General features: G+C 41.6%; 1 protein-coding gene across 1 annotated transcript in view; it reads left to right on the top strand.

The window, feature by feature from the left end:
- rps6kc1 (ribosomal protein S6 kinase polypeptide 1) overlaps window positions 1-21861 on the top strand; it is a 134373-nt gene that overhangs the window by 71279 nt on the left and 41233 nt on the right. Inside the window, exons 10-11 of the mRNA XM_039738095.1 lie at window positions 6542-6589; window positions 15886-16018. Of these exons, the coding sequence (XP_039594029.1) occupies window positions 6542-6589; window positions 15886-16018 (181 nt within the window). The remainder of the gene's footprint in view (window positions 1-6541; window positions 6590-15885; window positions 16019-21861) is intronic.

Genomic DNA, 21861 nt, shown 5'->3' on the forward strand with positions numbered 1-21861 from the left:
GAAGCAAAAAAATGTGGCAACCTGCGTGAAGTTATTGGGGTTCATGTCTTTCTTACGGCAAAACTTTAATTTTGGGATGACTGTAGGTCCATATGTTTCCTAGCATTTAAAGACAAACAAAAAAAATTGTCCAGGACTCTCAATAAAACGTGACACTAAAAGCACTGGCCCCAAAACACAAATTTTCTGAAAGGGATGCCATTTTATCAACGGTTCTTAAAGCAAATTTTGTTGTCCATTTATACATATAGACTAAAACTATCAAAATATTACTGATCACTTTCAAGATGACATAAATCTAATTTACATGAAACTCCAAATCCCATCTGATGGCATTGGGCCCATAACAGGAACGTGCTGAAGGGGGCACCCTTTTATCAAGAGCATATTACAGTGGTCAGTTACCCAGCAGTGGCGGCTTCAAGCTGTGTGTGAAAGCCAGTATGGACGTTGCCAGAACCTGTGCTGGGGTATACTGGCTAAGCGTCGTACTCATCTCTACCTCTACCTCAGTGTGCGACTCTAAACAAACCCGTTAACCCACCTGTGCTCCTTTGTGTAAAACGTCAGTCAACAGTTGTGCCATATCCTGACCTCCGCCAAGTGTGCTGTAATAATATCCACAATATTACATTGTGGACTGAAAGCTTTTCACTCTAAAGTGCCAACAGTACTCATTAAGGCTGACAAAACCAAAGCTGGAGAAATGTACACTTTCGTCTTTTCAGTTATTTCTTATTTTGAAATCATGTGGTTGGGCTTTGTTTGCTTCCACACAGAAGGTCATCACTGCCAGATCCTTAATTTCGATGAAGATGGGCCCTCTGAAGCATACTAAACAACAGCTTCCTGGAGAGCCTTCTATGCTCGACCTGAAAGAGGGAGCAGTTGGTTGGGGGTTTTCATCTGATGACGTGAACCTGGTCTGTTGGCGTCGAGCATCTCTGTGAGCTTGTCATGTACTGATAACCGTGTGTAAAACACCAGGGACTCTCAGTAATTCTTTGTTGATTTGACTGATGGAGCACAACTCACTTGGAAATGAAAACCTTATGGGCTCATTCAGCTCCATTTTGATTTAAATAAATATTTCACCGCAGATGCTTGGTAAACACACAATGAGAAACAATGAAGGCGATACTGCTTAGTCAGTTTTAATTTCACTAAAGCCTCACATTGTTAGTAAAGCTTTTTCTGTTAAATGTACATTTCTGGACAGTAGCGTTCACTTTTATTGACTTGTTAACCAAAAGGAATTTTTTAAAATCATCTTTGCAGATAATACAATTGCTCGACATTTTCTTACCCTGGTATAGTGATATGAAAAAGTATTTTCCCCTTCCTAATCTCCCCTGTTTTGGCATATCGCACACAATTTGGAGAAGGGGAACCTGACGGAACTCACAAAGTAGTTTTTAAATCGGATGTTGCACCTGAGCAAAAAGAAAAATGTCGGTGAGATATCTTGAATATAATGCTCTCTGGTACCCACTCTTTTTTAAAATTTCAAAATCTCCCATTGAAAAGCAGTTTGCAAACTCATCTAAAACAGAAAAATGTTCTGTGCCACTTTAGTTACCAGTTTATTGCTTTAATTTTATCTTAAGAGTCATTTCAGCTTGTGTTTTGAACAAATATAAAAAATATATATTTTTCTGTGAAACGCTGCAGTTGTGGGTGCTGCATCAAGAACAACAGCATGACATGGCGTGGGGCGGGGAAGGATGGCCTAGTGTTACTGTATAAGGAAAGCTTGACATTAGATGCATATTTTTTTATTTATTCATTCATTTGCCTGATAATTCTTCCTTTGTTCATATTGTGGTATGAATATGGTTTATGATAGTAATGACATTGTTTATTTATTCATCACCATCTCTGGTTGTACCAGAATGCGGTGATAGCTCTCATTATATGCCAACAATCTGCTACTTTCACTGTCCCTCTCCACACTTGTCTCTGCAGCTGCACAGCATCACACACAAACCTTAGTCACAGCAGCTCACTTCTCCTGCTCTCTGAAATTGAAGCTGGCAAGGGATGTGGTGTTCATGTCTGCAAAATTAAAAAATTCAAGCAACTTAACTTTTGTAGAAATGCACGAAAGTTGGCTGAGTGACACTTTATGCTACAGTGATTAAACGTGTCCCCAGTATTTCCGTTAGAACCTCATGACTGCATTATGTAAAGATTAGAATGATTCAGTATTTTTCTGCCATTAAATTTATTAGCAAACTGCCGAAACGATCCACTGTCTGTCATGTTTGGGTGCAGCTAACAATTTACGTTTGAAATTTCATCTCTTCACAGATTTTAAATCTCCATCGGGTACTACTTTGAAAAATTTAGGTAGATTAGATTAGGCTAGATAAACTTTATTAATCTCAAGGGGTAATTTGATGCTTGAAGCAGCATAAAAATAAGAAAAAAACTGGTACAAATAACATAATCAATAGATATTCAAATAAATAATAAATGTGTATTTGTGCAGAAATAGCAAATTAAGAAGTGTAAGTCAGTGTCATCAGACCAGTCCAGTTTGCAGTTTATTTGAACCCCCAGCATCACTTCCACGTTCTCTCCATGCATGGCGACTGGTCTCAGAAGTTCTTTGACATGCAGGAAGTCCACCACCAGCTCCTTTGTCTTTCTGATGTTGAGCTGCAGGTGGTGGTTCTTGCACCACAGGATGAAGCCCTCCACCAGCCTCCTGTACTCCGACTCATCCCCATTATTAAAGCAGCACATGATGGAGGAGTCACCTAAACATTTCTGTATCGTACTGGAAGTCTGTTGGGTAGAGGGTGAGCAGGAAGGGAGACAGGATAGTCAGGCCCCTGAGTTGTTCCAGTATTACACATCTCCATTTCTGAACCTCACAAACCACTGTTACTGTCTGTAAAACAAACAGCTAACCGCACAGGGGTTTTTATATCAACTTAAGCTTCAATCTGCTGTCAGTGAAGCAATTTCAGCCACAAAGTTGTAAAATGGTATTTAAAATGATTTATGTACACCCCCACTGCATGTAATTAGAGTTAATTATCACTTTTATTTTTGAATATGAGTCACTGTTACAAAAAATATGTGTTGTATTGTGAAGTTTGTGAGACTTACCAGGACTATTTATTAGGTTTGTCTATTCCAACCACTGAAGATTAAGCTTAGCACACATTAATTATTAAGGTGCAACCTCTTATTGCCTTGGTAAGCCTTGTGGGCAAGAAAGCAGCTATCTCCCCACACTTGGTGCCCTTTTGCTACATCAGTCACTGTAGATCAGTGTTTCCCAACCTTTGTGTTGTCCCATCCTAATTTTTCACATGCCAGTGTGTTTGTACCCCACCTTACGCCATCTGTGAATTTATCCTGATCCACTGTTTAGTAGTGGCAGTCTCTTCTCTTTGAATTTAGTACAATTGTCTGTGTAAGGACAGTGCAATGGTCCACCTCAGTAAATCCACTGCGATTGTCAAAGTGATGGGCGTGGGGTCCCACACAATCATCAGTGCATCAAACCGTTAGATGAATTACGCACCGTTGTCCGAGTGGGGGCAGCATTTCGTTAAGGGCCAGTCACTGTTGGAGAAATGCTTCTCTTGGTAAAAGATAAAGTATAGAAAATATATATATATATATAAACAAAAGGCAATGTGACATTTACAAATTGTATTAATGCAAAAAAAATACCAGTGTTGGAAAAGCTGACTGTAAATCAGAAATGTCAAAGAGTAGATGTTCTTTTGATTTAGTGATCGTCTCGTTCTGTAAAGTAATTTCTAATTCTACAGCGTCCATCATCCGTTCCCTGATTATTAACTCATTTTAACAGGTTCTGTAATTCTGGGGAGTTGACTTGCTTCCTTTTGTTTCCATCATTACGTTGTAAACCAGTACAAGAAAGGATGCTTCCAATGCCTGTAATTAAAGTCCTATAAATTCAGTTCATCCTGGTTCAGTCAAGCAGCATGATTCAAACTTAATAAATCAGTTTGCAGGTCAAAAACGGAAGATACTCCAGGACAGTATGTAATAAACACAACTGTGATAAAAATCTCTTTGATGCAGTGACTTTCAACCCAGCCAACCAAGAATACCAGTGCACCTCAATGTTACGCCATTACAACGTTGTCTTAGTCGTTCTTCAGAGCTATTCTGCACCACCACAGTTACTTTCCTGTTCTTCAGACTTTTCATTTTTTGGTATTTCCCTGATTAAAAATATGAATGATTTCCTTTTTGCTTCAATCACCCAAAGTCCCCTTTGTACCTAAAAGTTCTGAAAGCTGTTTATACTAATGATACCTTCATCCCCAAGTGGTTGATGTGTGTGTTTTTTTTTTTTTTTTTGCCTGTCGTTTGTCTTGCACTTTCCCCTTCCAAGCTGTGATCGGGCTGCTAGCCAACATTTTGATTTTCTATTTTGAATTAAACTTCCAGAAATGGTGCGCTGTTATGTAAACTAAAAATATAATTATACAGTTAGCCTGAAATATTTTTCCCCTCAGAAAGCTTGTGCACTGAAGAGTAATGAATCTTTCACATAAAAAATGGTTTACAAATGGCAAAGAAGCGGCTCCTCTCACTTGCAGGTAATTGCAGTTCTTTTCAAAGATGCTCACAGGTAGAGCCCAGCTGTGATTCTGCCTGCATTAACTGCGCTATCAAATAACTTGGCAATCGAAGCCGACACGTTTTCTTAAAGTTACTCCTTGTCGACTCACCAGAGATAACTAAATGGGATTGTCAAACAGATGGAATACCTTCACTGGCCTGATGTTTCACTTCTAATTATATTAGTGCTGGTCCTGCTTGGCTCAACTGTGAATGTTTATCCAGGGGCCGATTTATAATCATTTAGCCAACACCTGTTTCAGAAAAAGCAGAGGGTCATGGGGCAACCTGGAAAAAAAAAGTGTTGCATATGTTGCTTGGTAGCTTTCCTCTTTATGAGCATTTTGTAACTACGGTGAAAAAAAAATTAAAGGCACGATAGGAGTTCAGAATAAATTAGTTTGGGAGCAATTCACATGTTATCTTTTGATAATGCTGTGGTACAAACCAAAGAATGATTTTTAATTTTGGCAAAAAGAAGTGAGAACCGATTTGTGAATCACGCACTACTGTGAGGGCTTTACATATGAAGTCTTTTGGGGATGATCTCTGCCGCAGATATCCATGGGGTTGTGAAAGCCAGCTTTTGAGATAACTGCCCATCTTCCCCCCAGAAATGGTGTAATTTTTATTTTTATTTCACCTTTTTTTTTTAAATGCTTAAACAGCTATAATGGATGTTATTTGTATGTGCCATGATTGAAATTGAAATAGTAACTAATTTTATTTGTTTGTTTACTGTCCCTGTTCGATAGAAAATCAGAATTTGTTTTCTTTCTATCTTTTTATTTTTATTCATTGTTGACTTTCGATCATTATAGATGTTGTTGACATCATGATATTTTTAGAATAGGTTGTTTTGACACCAAACCATGTTGGGGACGTGCCTGAGGTGTGTACACATGGAATAAGTGGCCAAGTAGCAGGGCCGGATTAAGACCTCCTGAGGCCCTAAGACTTTGGTGCCCCCACATATATCTAATTCAAAATACAAACAACAATAAACCATATAATTTTTATTTAGTACAGTATTGTAGAGTGAAAGACACTATAGTTTGATAGATGGAGAGATACAGTCCCACACCAAAGATTCATTTTGGCATCAGAGGTGACCTTCAAAACTTCAGCTCAGGTTGTTTAACCAGCAAGAGACAAAGAGTACAGAGAAGAGAAGAATGGAGTGATCGGTGTCATCAGTGGAGTCCCTCAGGGGACTGTCCTCCGATCCTTCCTTTTTCTAAATTACAGTAGATTTCTGATTCTGGTGTACTTTAATACTTGTGAAATTTGCAGTTAATACTAAAATTGGAGTGATGGTACATGTTAAGGAGGCAGCAAAAATAATTCAAAAAGACTTGGAATATGCAGTTTAATGTAATACAGGGGTGTTGTACCTGTTAGCCATTACATCTCGCCTGAAGAAGGGGCCTGAGTTTCCTAAAAAGCTTGCATATTGTAATCTTTTTAGTTAGCCAATAAAAGGGGTCATTTTGCTTGATTTCTCACTACAGTTTAATGTAGAAATGCCACGCATGAGCCAAAGAAACATCAACTATTAAAACAAGATGCCAGACACTCTCCTACAAGAAGCAACCACCAGAAATTATTTAGGGTTTTACGTTGACAGAACATTTTCATCATCTAAGCAATGTGCAAAAGTGATGAAAAAGGCAAATATAATATTAGGTTATTCTGTCGAAACTGTTGAAAATAAATTGAGCGATACTATGATTAGATTATATAATGCATTTATATAATACGTGCATAAACAGCCATTTGACTCTCATTACAGTTAGTTGGGACCAATCAAAGGAGAAAGAAGAATGTCTTCATAATATTTCACACAGGAAGATGAGTGGTGATTGCAGTTTATTACAAGATGAAATGTGTTTTGACTTAACTTTTTTCTTCTTTGTATTTGTCATAGGTGTTACTGATCATGGATAAGAGGACACAAGAAACCTTTATTCTGAAAGTAAGTGGGTTGTGCATTTTTATTTTGTCACTAACAGTAAATCATTTTGTAAAAAAAATGTACTATAACGAATATTTTATTTTCTTTTCAAGTCTTTTTTTTAATCATAAGTCTGACTAAAGCAAAACAATTAAAATACAAAATAAAGTTGTGATTAGGGCACCCAAACTGTATATTGGTGTTGCTCGTTTTGCTCACCATGGTGGCATGAATCAAAACTGTAGGACAAACAAGTCTCAGTCGCTGAGTGAGTTTGGTCTCCTGTATTTACTTAGCCAAGTAGGAGGCAATTGTCACATTGTGCCTGTCCACGTTTATTTATTTGGATTGAAGTGAATGTCTCATCTGAGAAAAGATAATCTGTGGCTTTGGAATTTGAAACAAAGGCAGAGGATGGCCTGTCGTGTCATGAAATTAGACAGAAGCAAAGCACATGATACAGTTGTATTAGCTTCTCCTTCTAGATTAGATGTAGCTTCAGCTTAGATACCTCACAAGTGAAATATCTTGGTTACGAAGACAGCTGGACCTGTCATTATACAGACAAATGTTAACAGGCCAGCAATGAACATACGTGAACACAGGCCTTCTTTTGAGACTCTGCAAGATTTCAGACACACTCTTGATTCCCTCATTCCCCTTTCCAGCCTTGTTCTTTCATCCACCCAATCGATTTTGTGCTCAGCACAAGAACTGAGTTTTGTGTCACAGCATTTTCTCCACTCTGATAACTTCAATGGTGCTGTACATGTCCCCAAACTGCTGCCTACCAACTGTGGCCTGCACAGGCCTTAGAAGTGGAGCTTGCTTTAAAAGTTTAAATACAAAGAAACTGATTAACTTTACAAAAATGCCATAGAAGGCAGGGAACTGTCAAACTTTGGCTTGTGGAGATGAATCTTACCATAATTGTTTATAAATAAAAATATGCATTAATTAGATATAAAGTATTATGAAAATGTTTGAAGGAGCAAAATGGAGTTGCTTGAAAGGTAATCCAACACAAACAATGCCATAAATCACAATTTGAAGTGCTGAATCCAAAGACCGAGCAAATAAATCATTCATCCATTTTCCAAACCAGCTTATCTCAAGCAGGATCATGGGAAAGCTGGAAACAATCCCAGCAGTCATCAAATAAATCATAAATCTGGTAAATCCAAGAAGAACGATCCTGACAAAAAGACCAGTGCAACCTCAAAGTACAACTCCTGAGATCCTCTTAAATCGCCTGAGGGTTGTCTCAGTAGTGGTGACGTCAGAGTGGCACTGCCTCATGGGGCACCACCAACGGCATACAAGGAATAGGCAAATATTTAAAGGGACAGAATACAAACAACAAATGATAAATATATCTACTAGAAATAACAAAGCATGAACAATAATACTGTAGTTCACAAATGACAATAATGAAAAAACCCAGCTATAATTTGATGATTATTGAATATAATCAAGTGTCCTGCCACAGATGCATGGTGGCCGTGTCATTTCAGCATATCGTCCCTCTATATTCCAAATCCAAAATTGCTGATCAAGGAACTATTTATTAATAACTTCACCAAATTGAAATAAATGTGCTGTGCATTTGAAAAATGTACCTCCTGTACAAAAAATGTATGACTTGTGCAAAATGTGCTGCGTGCTTGCACATGTGGATTTGGGCATTCATCCCATACTACTATTTTTTAACATGCTTTAGTGCTGCCACCTCACAGGCCCCCTGACTCCATGTCCACACAGGTTTTTTTACCCCAGAAGCTTGTTAGGTTAATTGGCAACTCTAAAGTGGCCCAGTGGGTCTGTGACCCTGAATTGCATTAAGTGGCTTTGAAAATGTTATGCTAAGTTACATTCAAAGAATTTTTTTTCTTTGAAGCACAGTTTTGAAATAGAAACATGAGTCATAGGGAGCAGTTTTATTCATTTTCAGGTTTCATTTCCATGATGATACGGAATTAAGGGGACAAGTCTCGAGTCTTGAAACCTTGTGGCTTTGAGCTCATTGGCATATGGTGTTTTGGTTTGTTGTTTTAGGAGGAGAACAGCTCATACACGAAATATTTCTCCGTAAACCTACAGTGTCGCATAGGGAGTGACTAACGGGGGCTGAGTGGGCATCCATATTGTTTCAAGCCTAAAACGCTGGTCACAGGGCCAGACTACACTGAAAACACCACCTTGATTGCAGTCGTGTTGTTTTAATTACTACTGCATACTTGAAGTGTACAGTACAGGTGTGTCAGACAGCTTTGTTAAGTTGGTTTGTTCTTACATGTAGGAGTCTTCTGTACAGAGTATGGTGAAATGCTTACAGATTGGGCCAACTCATTTACCGTGATCAGTGAGAAAAGCGCCGTTTCCTTAAAACTTCCGCCATTTTTTCTTGATTAAAAATCTCCTAGCACAGTTGTCAGTCCAAAAAATGCTCTCATCTTTCATTTGATGGCACTTTAGTCTCCTTATTCTGTTGATCTGTTAATGGCAAACATGTTCTGAGGTTTGGAGGTAAAGTAGTTCTATTCACTAATCCTGGTGCCAGAGATTGGTGACATGTTGCATGTTGATGAGCACACACAAGTCACCAAAAAAAGATTTGTACACTAGAGGATGTTGTGGTCAGGGATGCCATCATTTCATGGTAAGGTAGCTGTTTTCATTCATTGTGGCTCCTTAAAGTGATAACGTATTGTAGGTTAATTAGTGCATGCAATGTTAGGCTATGTTCACATTACTACATTGACATTTACGTTGTAACCTTTCGCCCACACAACTCTAGTGTTTTTAACCCCCTTTAAAAGGAGAGTTCTGAAAAGACGTGTACATTTCTGAACATGCAGACTTGTCGACAGATTGGATTGAGTTTTGGTTTTGAGTTTTTCTCATTCTCTGAATATGTTTCATCTCCTAAACCTTTTCAGTACAAATCCTTGCTATCTCTTCCTGAGTGTTCTCAGTCCTCCATCTAACCTGTTTCCATTTACAGCTGTGTGTATTTGTCATGAACTAGCTGATGTAGTAAAATTGGGAATTACTAATCAGCTTCAGGCCACAAATCCATTTGGATGATATCTTTCTTTACGTAAAGGGACAAATCTACGATATAAGAATGACCTGACTTGGCAGAATGAAAACACTAACAAGCCGTACAGTTAAATATTTGTTACTTGCAGTCCCAATTACGTAGTCGGGATTGAACAAAAACCTGCAACAACTATAGTCCTCCAGGACCCTTGCTATAAAAGAGTTTAGACACTACAGGATGATAAAGTTGGGGGTATCGTTATTTCAAGGTAAGGTAGTTTAATTCACTGAGTGACGCAGACAGCTGTGGTTGTGGACGTGGTTGCGGACATAGAGCGCACATCATGTTCTGTTTATAGCACAACCACTGGCCTTCTCTTCTAAAGAAATCCACGTTCTGTTGTCTTGTGCACATGCAGCTTACATCCTCAGACGCACACATGAGCGCACAGAAACAAAAATTTGGAGGCTTTTGGTCACACACGTACACATCTGTGCAAAATGACAAATTTTACATTGCACGGACATTAAATTTACAGGCATGAGAAAATATAAATGGGCCTTAATCCTGATGCCAGAGAGTGGCTACGTGTTACATCTCGATTAACACATGCAAGTCAGAATTTCACTGTGCACGGGACAATAAGAGACCTATAAATACCACATTCTACCATCAGGAGGCGTATTTTCATTCCAGTGCTTTAACACTAAGCCACATTTATCAGTAAGACTGATTAACACTTAAGTGCACCTGTCATTCATATTAGAGCTGTACTCGATTTGTAGGCAGTGAGGGTAAACACACTAACTACATTCAGGTGGCACCCCACCTGGAAAGAGAAAAGGGTCGTCAGCACTGTGAAGTGGCAGCACTGCCCTTCAGTCCTTTTTCTGAATGAAAGATGTGTCATCTGCACTGGGAATTGTTTTCTTGAGCTCCAGTTGTTGTATTTATTTTACAGTACAGCCCCTGAATAACAGGCCTTGATTTTTATGTTAGACTGGGTGGTGGAATGCCAAACATGGATATTTTTCCATTTGATGACACAATAGATAAATTGTTCTCCTACTAGCGTTTCACTTTTTTGAGGAAACATTAAGCAAATCTATATGTACGTTTTATGTGTTTATAATGTTTTGTATATTGAGCCATGTCTGTTTCAGTGCTGTGGATTTCAGAAAGTACTTTCTGCACACTATGTTGTTTTATTGATTTCACTTTTTTTGCTCTTCAGTCTACACACAGTATCTCACAATGATAAAGTTAAATCATGTATATTAGAAAGTTTTGCAAATTTATTAAAAATCAAAAACCAGAATCTCTTAATCTTAGACATGTTCTGACCCTTTGCTGTCGCACGTCAGATTGTGTTGTGTTTGGGTGCCTCCTGTTTGCTTTGATTCTCCTTGAGATGTGTCCAGAACTTGAAGGAAGTCCACCAGCGGCAAACTGAATTGATTGGACATAATTTAGTAGGGCACATGTGTAGCTCTGTGTACACTGTCCCACAATTCACACTGCATGTCAGGGTGAAAACCAAGCCATGATGTCCAAGGAACTCTCCATAAACCTTGTGGAGCCGACCCGGACACAGACAGGCGGACATGTTGTTACTCACCACCACACGTTTATTATATACAAATATTTACAATTATTAAGTCACTCAGACTCAGTCTAATTAGTGCACAAACTCCAACACACAGTCCTGGCCACAAAATGCCTCTCTTCGGGCCGCCTCCACTCTCTCTTCTGCCTCGTCCTTCTTCCACCCGACTCTAGCCCTGAATGAAGGGAGACGGCCCCTTTTATACATGTCCCAGATGAGCTCCAGGTGTTTCCGACACTCCCCCGTTGGCCACGCCCCAGCGTGGCGAAAGTGCCGGCTGTTCTCCTGGCTGCTCACCCGGTGTCCACTTCAATCTTCCCCCCAGCACTCCGGGTGTGGCGGAAGTGCTGAGGTAACAGGTCCCCAAGGCATTGAGGCGCCTCCTGGCAGTGACCACGGGCCCCTGCAGAGTGGGGCTTCCATGCCCTCAACCCGTGGCCCCCAAAGCAACCAGGGCGGCGGCCCCCACATGATCCAGGGTGGGCGCAGACCGTCATCCGGTCCCTCACGGTGTCCTGGCCGGGTCGTTGCCCCTGGCATCCCTGACAGTGCCCCAGAGCCAGCGAAGACCACTCGGGAAGAGCCACACGTCCCGCGAGGGCAGCACACCTCCGAAGCGGGTCCTACTCCAGGACTGCCGGGGTCCAGTCCTGCTCTCCAAACAGGAATAGGGGCGGAGACGCGGCCTGAGCACCACCACTCTGTGCGCTCCCCCCTTTTTCCGGCACCCCGGGGCCCCTTCTTTCGGTACCCCCTCCGAGGCCTCCGCGCCCCTTTGTTCGCTCCCTTGCATCCTCCTCCAGCCATGGTGGCACCCGCACACCAGCGGAGAGATCATTTGACAGACGGTCTGACTTCTGAGGGCAGGTCCCCGACGAAGTGGGCCCTGCTGCTTGTCCGGGGTCCGTCCCTGTTCGGCACCCTCTCTGCGGATTCCATGTCCCTCCTGGTGTTGGCACCGCCGGCACCAGCTGCATTCTTTTCCTCTCCACCGGCCTCAGGGATTCCCTCTGCCCCCGCAGAGGGCGGCCAGCACTCGGACGCGTGCACCCAGCATTGCGTCCCAACCTATCGGAGGAACCGGCTCTCAGCCTCCTATTCCTCTTCTCACTCTGGGACGCCTTGACAGTCTGAGTCCCCTTATGTAAAAGAAAGGGACTCCTTCCTGTCTGCGACCCTATAGAGCATCGCGAGACCACGGCTGACTTGGGGCGGAGGGCACTTGGACCCGGGGTACTTAGCAGCCCGTGTCCAACCAGCGTCCTCACGGATTCCCCCCTCGCCGTGCGCACAGCCTCCTGCGCCACACCTACTGTCGGAGGGCTGCTTACTTGAAGCTGATCCTGTGAGTCACAGCCATGTTCAGCAGACCCTCCCTCATGCTGTACGGGGACGGCTAAACCTACCTTCCCAGCTGTGCACTTCCGGCTGGAGAATCCAGTGCCGCATTGTCGGATTGCCAAACGAAGCTCCTCTATGGATGCGACTGCCTTCCTCTCCAGTACCTGCATCTCTGCCCAGAGGGCACTTAGCACCTGGAACAAATGCTGCTCCGCGGGATGAAGGCACGCCTCCAGCTCCGACAGAGCAGCCGGCAAAGACAGGATGTTAACCGACGCGGAACCTACCTGTCTGTCATCCTCCAACGCCAGCATTTACCTGTGGGCCTCCTCCTCTGGCACAATCGGGTCTCCCCCCTGCACGTGATGGACATTACCTTGGTCCCGCCTTTATGCAGTCATTGGCGGGCACACAAGACACACCATCCAATCGTGTGACTGTCAGGTGGAAGGACTTCTGGTCCGCGGCCATCTTGCCTCCCCTTCTGCGGCGGCGACGTGCTTGCCGGCAGCCTTGATGTTACCAGCACCTCTCGAGCTGCAGCGTCTCCTCCTCCGCAGCCCTCGCGGCTGCCGCCGTGCTGTCGGAGCATCGCAGACCGGCATGCGCCCGCCACTGACGCGGATTCGGGAAGTCCCTGCCTGTTAAAGAAAACGGGGGCCGGCTGCCACTAGGCAGGGAACTCACCTCCCCGGACTCGTCCAACCGAGGAAATGTCCTTGGCATGGCCTCTCTTGACGCCATGCCGTCCCGGGCGCCTCCGGCCACGGCCCGCATGGTGGAGACCGCTGCCACCTTGTCATGCACGCCGCCCATCCACATCAGGGAAAAACGGCCTTCTCGTGGACCCCTGGCGGTCCGTGGGGTTCCTTTACCCTACGTGGGTGGGATCCCCTGCTGCGCCGGGCCGTCCACAACAAAATTGTTGTTTACAGGTCCCCGCCTTGAAACAGGTGGAGCATCCTGCCGACCCGGACACAGACAGGTGGACATGTTGTTAATCACCACCACACGTATTTATTTACAATATTTACAACATTTAAAGGTCACTCAGACTCAGTCCAATTAGTGCACAAACCCCAACACACAGTCCTGGCCACAAAATGCCTCTCTTTGGGCCGCCTCCACTCTCTCTTCTGCCTCGTCCTTCTTCTACCTGACTCTAGCCCTGAATGAAGGGAGACGGCCCCTTTTATACATGTCCCGGATGAGCTCCAGGTGTTTCCGACAAAAATCCCCCCCCGTTGGCCACACCCCAGCGTGGCGGAAGTGCCGGCTGTTCTCCTGGCAGCTCACCCGGTGTCCCCTTCAATCTTCCCCCCCCAGCACTTACGGGTGTGGCGGAAGTGCTGAGGTAACAGGTCCCCAAGGCATTGGGGCGCCTCCTGGCAGTGACCACGGGCCCCTGCAGGGTGGGGCTTCCATGCCCTCAACCCGTGGCCCCCAAAACAACCAGGGTGGCGGCCCCCTCGTGATCCAGGGTGGGCGCAGACCCACATCCGGTCCCTCACGGCGTCCTGGCCGGGTCGTTGCCCCTGGCATCCCTGACAACCTCTATGATGAAAAATGTGGTGAGGCATAGATCAGAGCAAGTGGATTAAACCACTTGTAAAGCTTTGAGTGTCCCCAGGAGCGCAGTGGCCTTGAATATTGTGAAATGGTTGAAGTTTGGCATCACCAGGTCTTTACTTTGAGTTAGCCGTCCAGCCAAACCGAGTAACTGAGCAAGAAGGGCCTTTTTGAGTGAGGTGACCAAGAACTCAATGATCACTCTTAACAATCCCCTGCTGCAATGGAAGAACCTGTCGGAAAGGCGACCCTCTCCGCAGCACTCCTATCGATCAGCGTTTATGGTAAAGTGGGTAGGCGGAAGCCACTCTTGAGTAAAAGACGTATGACAGTTTAAATGACTCTAAGAGAATGATAACAAAGATTCTCTGGTCTACTGTGATTAAAATTGGACTCTTTGGGCAAAACTCCAAGCATTATGTTTGGACAAGACTAGACACTGCTCATCAACTGCTCAGTACCATCCATACGGTAAGGCTATGTGGAGGCATCATCATGCTATGGGGACAGGGAGACAGGTCACAACTGAGAGAAGGATGAATGCAGCCAAATAGAGAGAGGTCCTGGAAGAAGACCATCTCCAGAGTGCACACCACTTCAGACCGGGGTGATGGTTTAGTGACCCAAAGCATACAGCCAAAATACAGCTGGAGTGGCTTTAGGACAAGCCTCTTAATGTCCTTGAGTGGCCCAGACTTAAACCTAATAGAACATGTGGAGTGACCTGGAGGTGACAGTTTACAGTCGCTTCCCATCTCATTTAACAGAACTTAAGAGGGTCTGGCAGGAAGAATGGGATAAACTGCCCAAATCCAGGTAGAGGACTCAAAGCTGGAATTGCCAGCCAAAGGGCTTCTAAAAATACTAAATGGGAGATTTCAGTTTATGACTTGTAATAAATTTACAAACCTTTCTGAAAACATTTTTTTTCACTTTGTCAATGTAGGTTGTTGAATGTAGACTGATGGGCAAGATTTGTTAATTTGTCTATTTAGAGTTAAATCTCCAGCACAATAAAGAGTGCAGACAGTGATGTGTCTCAGTATGATATCCTAATACATAAGCTGCACTTGTTTTGTCACTTCCTACTTGTCCACATTTCCCTTTTGTAAATCATATTTCTGCTTTTAATGTCACACTCCAAACTGAAAACACTTGTACAGAATGATGTGTATTAGCATATCTTTACCTTTTATAAGCTGTTATATTTTAATAAACTGTTGATTATGCATGAGGCCCTCAAATATACAGAATGTGTTCTTCTCATTGGACTCAAATCTGTGTGTCATAATCCTGCTATGGCAAATGATATGTGCAGATAAAAGGTGCTCCTGCTTTTATGTACTCTGTTTCCCATGTGTATAGTCACAGACAGACTTCTTCCTCTGCGCCATCGACCTTTAATGGCCTTGGATCTTATTCTTCTTAAACTTTGTGATTTAACAAGGTCTTTGTGCAGAAAGGTCGCAGGAAAATAACAGCAAGTGCCATCTTGATGACTTAGTTTGAGAAATACGCTAATAAAAACATTGACCCATGTAATTGATTTTAATGGCAGCTTTGTGCCATCTTCTGTGCGCTGGATACCTGCCAGATGCCATCAGCGGGGCCTCAGGGGATTGGGGGCATGGTGCAGCAGATGAGTGGTTTCTCTGAAGCCGAGAGTAACAAGAATAGATTAGTTTGGTTGATAAACATGGAGCGCAGCATGCTCCAAAGGCAACTGAGGGTACAACTGACCTTTTTGTTCTCTGTCAGGGTCTGAGGAAAAGTAGTGAGTGCAGCAGGAACAAAAAGACCATCATCCCCCACTGTGTTCCAAACATGGTGCGTCTGCACAAGTACATCATCTCAGAGGATTCCATATTCCTTGTGCTGCAGCATGCAGAAGGTCTGTCACTTGTTTTAAAGCATGTATCACTTCTTATTTTTCTTCTTTTGATATATTTACATTATTCCGAGTTTACTCACAACTGTTTAATCTGATGCTGTTTAGACTCATAACTGTTTTCCTTCAGATAGCTGACTTTTCTTGTTTCCTACAGGCCAAAAGATGCCAGTGTTTTGATGGCTCACTAACAGTTGAATTTTTAACCCCCTTAGCATTATGTTTTCCTTCCAGAAAAAGGAGTCGAAATTCAGGCATAAGTGCTGTTACCCAAAACACAAACAACAGTAAAAAAGAAACGTACAGAATCTGAATCTCCATTAAACAAAATACCTGAATCATGTAAAATCACAAAAATATACAGAAGCATAAAAGAAAATTGCATCTGTACACGATCTTGGCAGTAGCGTTAGTCCATTCACAGAAATTCTGACTTGCATGCCTGGTTCACTGCTGTGTTTTAGGAATGTGGGAGGACATCGGAAAACCTGGCGAAAACTTGAATGAGCACAGGGAAGAAGGTGCCAACTTCACATATAGGAGGCCAAGTTCGGGACAGAATTTGAACCCAGCACCTTGATGCTGTTAGGCACCCAGATATCTGCAGTTGAAGCCCATCATCATGTTTACCTTTTTAAATGTTGTACGTGGTTCTGAATTTCATGGTTTGGTTAAATGTTTCTTTCAGATAAAAGCCAGCCTTTTAAACGGTCTGCTCCATTATGGCTAGTGAGATTAAGCTCATAGTATGTTCACATTGCCTTTTTAGTCTCCAGTTTTGGGTTGTGGGCTTTGACTGAAATGAGTTTTTAACTCTCTGGATATCCTGCCTCTGACTTTTCCAATTTGAAATCCTCAGTACTCTCAACCTCAAGAGCTTTTCCTTTTGCTTGAGCCACCTTCATGTTGTTCAAAATCCTGGCTAGGGTTGTGTTATGCTTGTGCTTCTCTTAGATGGGGGCCTGGCTGGAAATCAAAGCCGAGTCTTATGAGCTGTGGCACAGCAGTGTGAACCAGTGGCATCTCTGCCACAGCTTTAAAGTATCCCTGGAGTATTTGAAGCTCTTTTTAAACAAGAAGAAACACTGATGTATGATGGAGTAGAAATGGTTTGTCTAAAATTGCTGTGAGGCAGACTAAAAGACACAGGACATTTGTCAAGAAAGCAAAAGAAATGTTTATACATCTCACGAATGTTTAGTGCTGTAATTGCCAGCTCGTGGTAATCATGAATGACAGGGAAGGACCCTAAATAAGGGGCACCAGTTAGACTTTGGGCCATCATGCCTTTACATTATGCTTTTCCCTGACACATACTAAAGACTGCAGCTTGGCTCAATGTAGAGAGTGACGAAATGTTGGATTTTCGTCCAAAATGGAGGTCCATGAGGCAGAAGCACTAACCACTCCACCGTGCAGTCCTAACAGTTTTCAGCTAACAGATCTACACACACTAGCAATGATTGTACTTGTCTTAGCTGTGATGTTTGCACACACCATGACGTCAGCACATCCAAATAAAGTCTTTTAAGTTCTCCTAGACCATCCTTATTTGTTCGATAACCCTCTCATAGTCACTACCACTAATTTACATGCATGCAAGCAAGAGGTTGTTCAGTTGACCAGGCTTGTTTGAGTGCCTCATAACTAAAACTCATCCATTACCTGCCCCAGTTAGGTCAGCCTGAGTTGTCCTCCTAGTTGTCATTTTCTTTTCCAGTTGCAGCCTTCCTAGTGTTTCACCTGCTCTCTCCAGGCTGCTTAAAAGTCTGTCTCAATCGGAAGGACTGTAGTAAATTTCGGAAGAATGTTACAAATCTGCATGACTGGGTGTCGTTATGGTAGCTATTTCAAATAAGCAGTGCTCTTGAGTTTGTCTGTTTAAACTTGAAGTTCTCAAATAAAGATGCAGATAGGCGTTAATGTCGGTTTACATCACCATTGACCATCTAGCACTAGTTGGACAACTTATCCCTTTTTTTTATAATCTGGTGGGCCTCAGAACAGCCACAGTAACCTCTGGGTTATCATCTGACTGTAGCAATGAAGTCAGCACTGAAGGAAAGCCAAATAATGAACTTTAGATTATTATTTTGAAATTGTTTATTTTGTGAAATATTTGTGTTAGAATGTATTTTATAATATTATGAAAGTTTTTTTTTATTATTAGAAGTAGTAGCAGTTGCAGTAACAATACTATTGTCACGTGCCCAGAATGATTCTCACTTGCATGTCTAACCAAAATTCTAGGTTATATGTAAATGAATTGTACTGATAAGTGTTATGTGTTTAAATTTTATTATATGCATTTATATGGTCACTTGAACAGAACACAGTGAAATTCTTTCTCACATGTTTCATACTGTGTTATAGATATTAATAGGTATTATGCATGTATGTATTAACATATTGTTTGTTTTAATTTTATTATATGCATTAAACTTTTTAAATATGTTAGCAATTCTACCCATCGAGTAGAGTAACAAAATATACATTACATGCATAAATTAAAAGCATATCTGACACTTATGACCTCCTCATCACAGCAGTAAGACATGAATTACCTTTAGTATTGTTTATCGTCTGGTGCTTCTGAGCTTTTTAAGCCCTTGCAAAATTTTGCTTTTAAATTCAGGGTAATGTTTAGAAAGATAGAAGTAATTTTGCAATAAAGAACATAGAGCAGTAATAACGATGACTTCAATTCTACTGATACTGAACAAGGAAAACCAGAAGAAGAGTGTAATCCAGGTCAGAAAAGGTTCAGAACTGAAATATCCACCTTACCGTGTCAAAGACAAAACAAGAATCAAAATTCAAATTCATTGAAATCACAGGCAAGAGCTAAAACTAAATAAACAATCAGAATATCAAGCTCACAAATGTTTTTTGGAATCCGCAAACCTCAGATAGGGAAATTGTGTCATGGGTCATGACTCTAATAATACGAACGACCCTAACGATGGTAAGACAAAATAGCAGTGATTTGTAAATGACCAAGATGGCAGCAAAGACCATACAAAATAATTAATAATAAAATAAAAGTAAATATTGAATCAAAAAAGTAAAGTTTGAGCATACAGGGCTCAAGAAACTCCCAAAATGAGTGCTCAGTCTTGTAAATAGATACAGAAAAATGCATACTTCAGTAGTTTAGTAATAATAATATTGTAATGTTATACCGCATGTGAAATGAGCCACATTAGTGACATACAACACGATCTCTAACAGACAAATGAGCTTTGAGTGTCTCAAACGCCCACCCATTTCCTCCCTGAGCAGCACTCCTGGCGAATTCCTACAAAGTGTTCACCATCTCAAAAGACTTTTGTTAATCCAGCTCAAGCATGGCTCTCGTCACAAGTGGGTCATTTTCTCGCTTATCATTGGCTGTAAACAAAAACTGAATAGGGCCTTTTTCCTTACTCATAAAATGAACAATCAGAAAAGAGGCAACGCATTTTCAATACAATCATCCGTTAATGATAAAAATCTTTTCATTTTCAACATTATTAAATATTTTAAAAATTCTCAATTATTGTGGTCAACATTCACACCTGAAATTGGTGTTGTTTTGTTGCACAATCATTTCTGATTCTTTTGAATTAACAATCGCATTGATTTAATGTTGTGTTCTGGAGATATTGAGGTTAAAAGATGCAAGAGTCCAGCGAAAATGGTAGCTGTTATAGAGATTGTCTCAGGGTTTTTCATTTCTTTCTAGACATTTATATGTAGAAAATCTCAAATTTTATTAGCCTACATTCAAAGTTTTTTTTTGTTTTTTTTTTTGTGTCATGCTCAAGCAGATAGTCATGAATTCAGTTATGACACTTGGTCTCCAAAACCTCCAAATGGTGTTTCAAATATTTTGTGTGATCAAGGAATAGTTTAAAAAAGTTATAAGTAGACATCAAATCTTGACATGTAATAAACAGTAAAAACAAAAGAGCAGTTCTTTGTAAAAGATTGCTACTTAACACTGTAAGAATGTAAACGTTCATCCTAATAAATGAATGCTATGGCCAGTACATTTACATTTACTTATTTGGCTGACGGCTTTATATTTTATGGTACAATTGGTTACGATTCCTTTGGTTTGCCAGTTTGAGCACAGGCAGGTCAAGTGACTTGCTCAGGGTCACACGGTGTCAGTAGAGGGATTTGAGCTCACAACCTCAGTAGGAGAGGAATACTAAAACTCTGGCAGAAGATAAACCTCTAGGGGTTGAAGACTAGAAGATTGGCTGGGCACGTCTTGACCCTCTAACAAGCTAAATGTGTCAGCGATTGTAGGAGCCACAACCCTTCATTGTTTCAGTTTTCCTTATCCAGCAGCCAAACACTAGTGAGATGCAAAGTAAACCAATGGATGACTAGGTAACTAAAACTTTGTTTCTTAAAGGTGAAAACCATTTTCACAACAGTCACTTTCCCATTTTCTAACCAACACCTGTTATTTAATTTCACAGATTGGTCCTGCTGTCCTTCTTTCATACCAGACATTTCCAAAATGGTGGATTTTCTTTCTTCTCGTCAAATCATATTTTATTTGTCACTGCAGAGTATCCACTCAGTACAGTGTGTCGTGAAAGTCTTAATTGGCCATCTCCAAGATTGTGCCTTTAACTAGAATATAAAAAAGCCATAACAATAATATAAATATCAAACATAATAAATAGAATTTAAAATATGTGATATAACAATAAATAATGACTGAATGAATCACTCTCTTATGTTAAGATATTTAAGTTATTAACCACAGGGGAGCCCGCAGATCCAGGCACTTCCCTAATCCAGGATACTGATGGACAGTGGCAGAAAGCTCCTCCTCGTCCAAATCATTTGTGGATCAAAGCAGATTCATGTTTCTTGCACCTTCACTTGAGTCTTTTTCAAATGTTGTTTTATTGAAACATGCATTGTATGATGGACACACAGATGTGATTGAGTTGGCTGGTCATCTCTTGGTTCATTTTGCGTCTCATTATTGTGTGGCTACCCTGATAAGGGAATCTTAAAAAGCAGGACACTTGAAATTAAGCTGCGAGAAGTTTGTGCTGGTAGCAGCAGTGATTAGCTACCCATCAAGAAAGTGGTGGAACAAAATCCTGCAAACCTGCAGGTGAACTAAGGCTCTATGACCATTCATTCTCATTATAAATTATTATTAAATCTCACTCTTTTTATATTCTGTGGGGTTCCAATGACTTTTATCGGTATGTCTGCTGTCAGTCTGTGGCAATGATTCTAAAAGGGTTGTAAGGTTTACTGACAACCAGGGTGGTTACAGTCAAGTGGTTGGCATCCATGTGCATGTGACGCTGTCACGTACAAAATATTTAAGAGGAAAACTTGGAATCTTAAATGTTGTATCATTGGAATAAATTCTGAAGACAAATGATCATGTTTAGTTAGGGTGTTTAAATTGATTTTCAGATCTTTCGCCCTGTTGTGTCCTCTCCACTGGCACTTGTAGCTTTCTTCCAATGATGTGTCCCTTTTCATTTCCTGATGCTTTTTTTCACTGATTTGCCCGTATTCTGGTGGCTGTTTAGTCTGGCTGTAACAACCATGGACTGTCTTTTTCCTCTACTGTGGCATCAGGAGCCACCTCTTAGACAGTTCCTGTCTGTAGCAAGAAGATAAGTGAACTGCACTTTGCTTCCTTTTGCCCACTTCCATGTTCATGTCTTTTTGTAACTGGACTGGGTGGTCCTTTTACCGTCTTGAGCTTCCAGTTGCCCTTCCTTGGTGTCTTCCTACAAACAAAGAAGCCAGGCTTGAAGGAACTGAGAATGGTCTCCTCTATGTCCTCTTGAGTGTTTAGCATAAGGAGATGAAGT

The sequence above is a fragment of the Polypterus senegalus genome, chromosome 16, assembly GCF_016835505.1.
Source record: "Polypterus senegalus isolate Bchr_013 chromosome 16, ASM1683550v1, whole genome shotgun sequence".
Classification (NCBI taxonomy): domain Eukaryota; kingdom Metazoa; phylum Chordata; class Cladistia; order Polypteriformes; family Polypteridae; genus Polypterus; species Polypterus senegalus.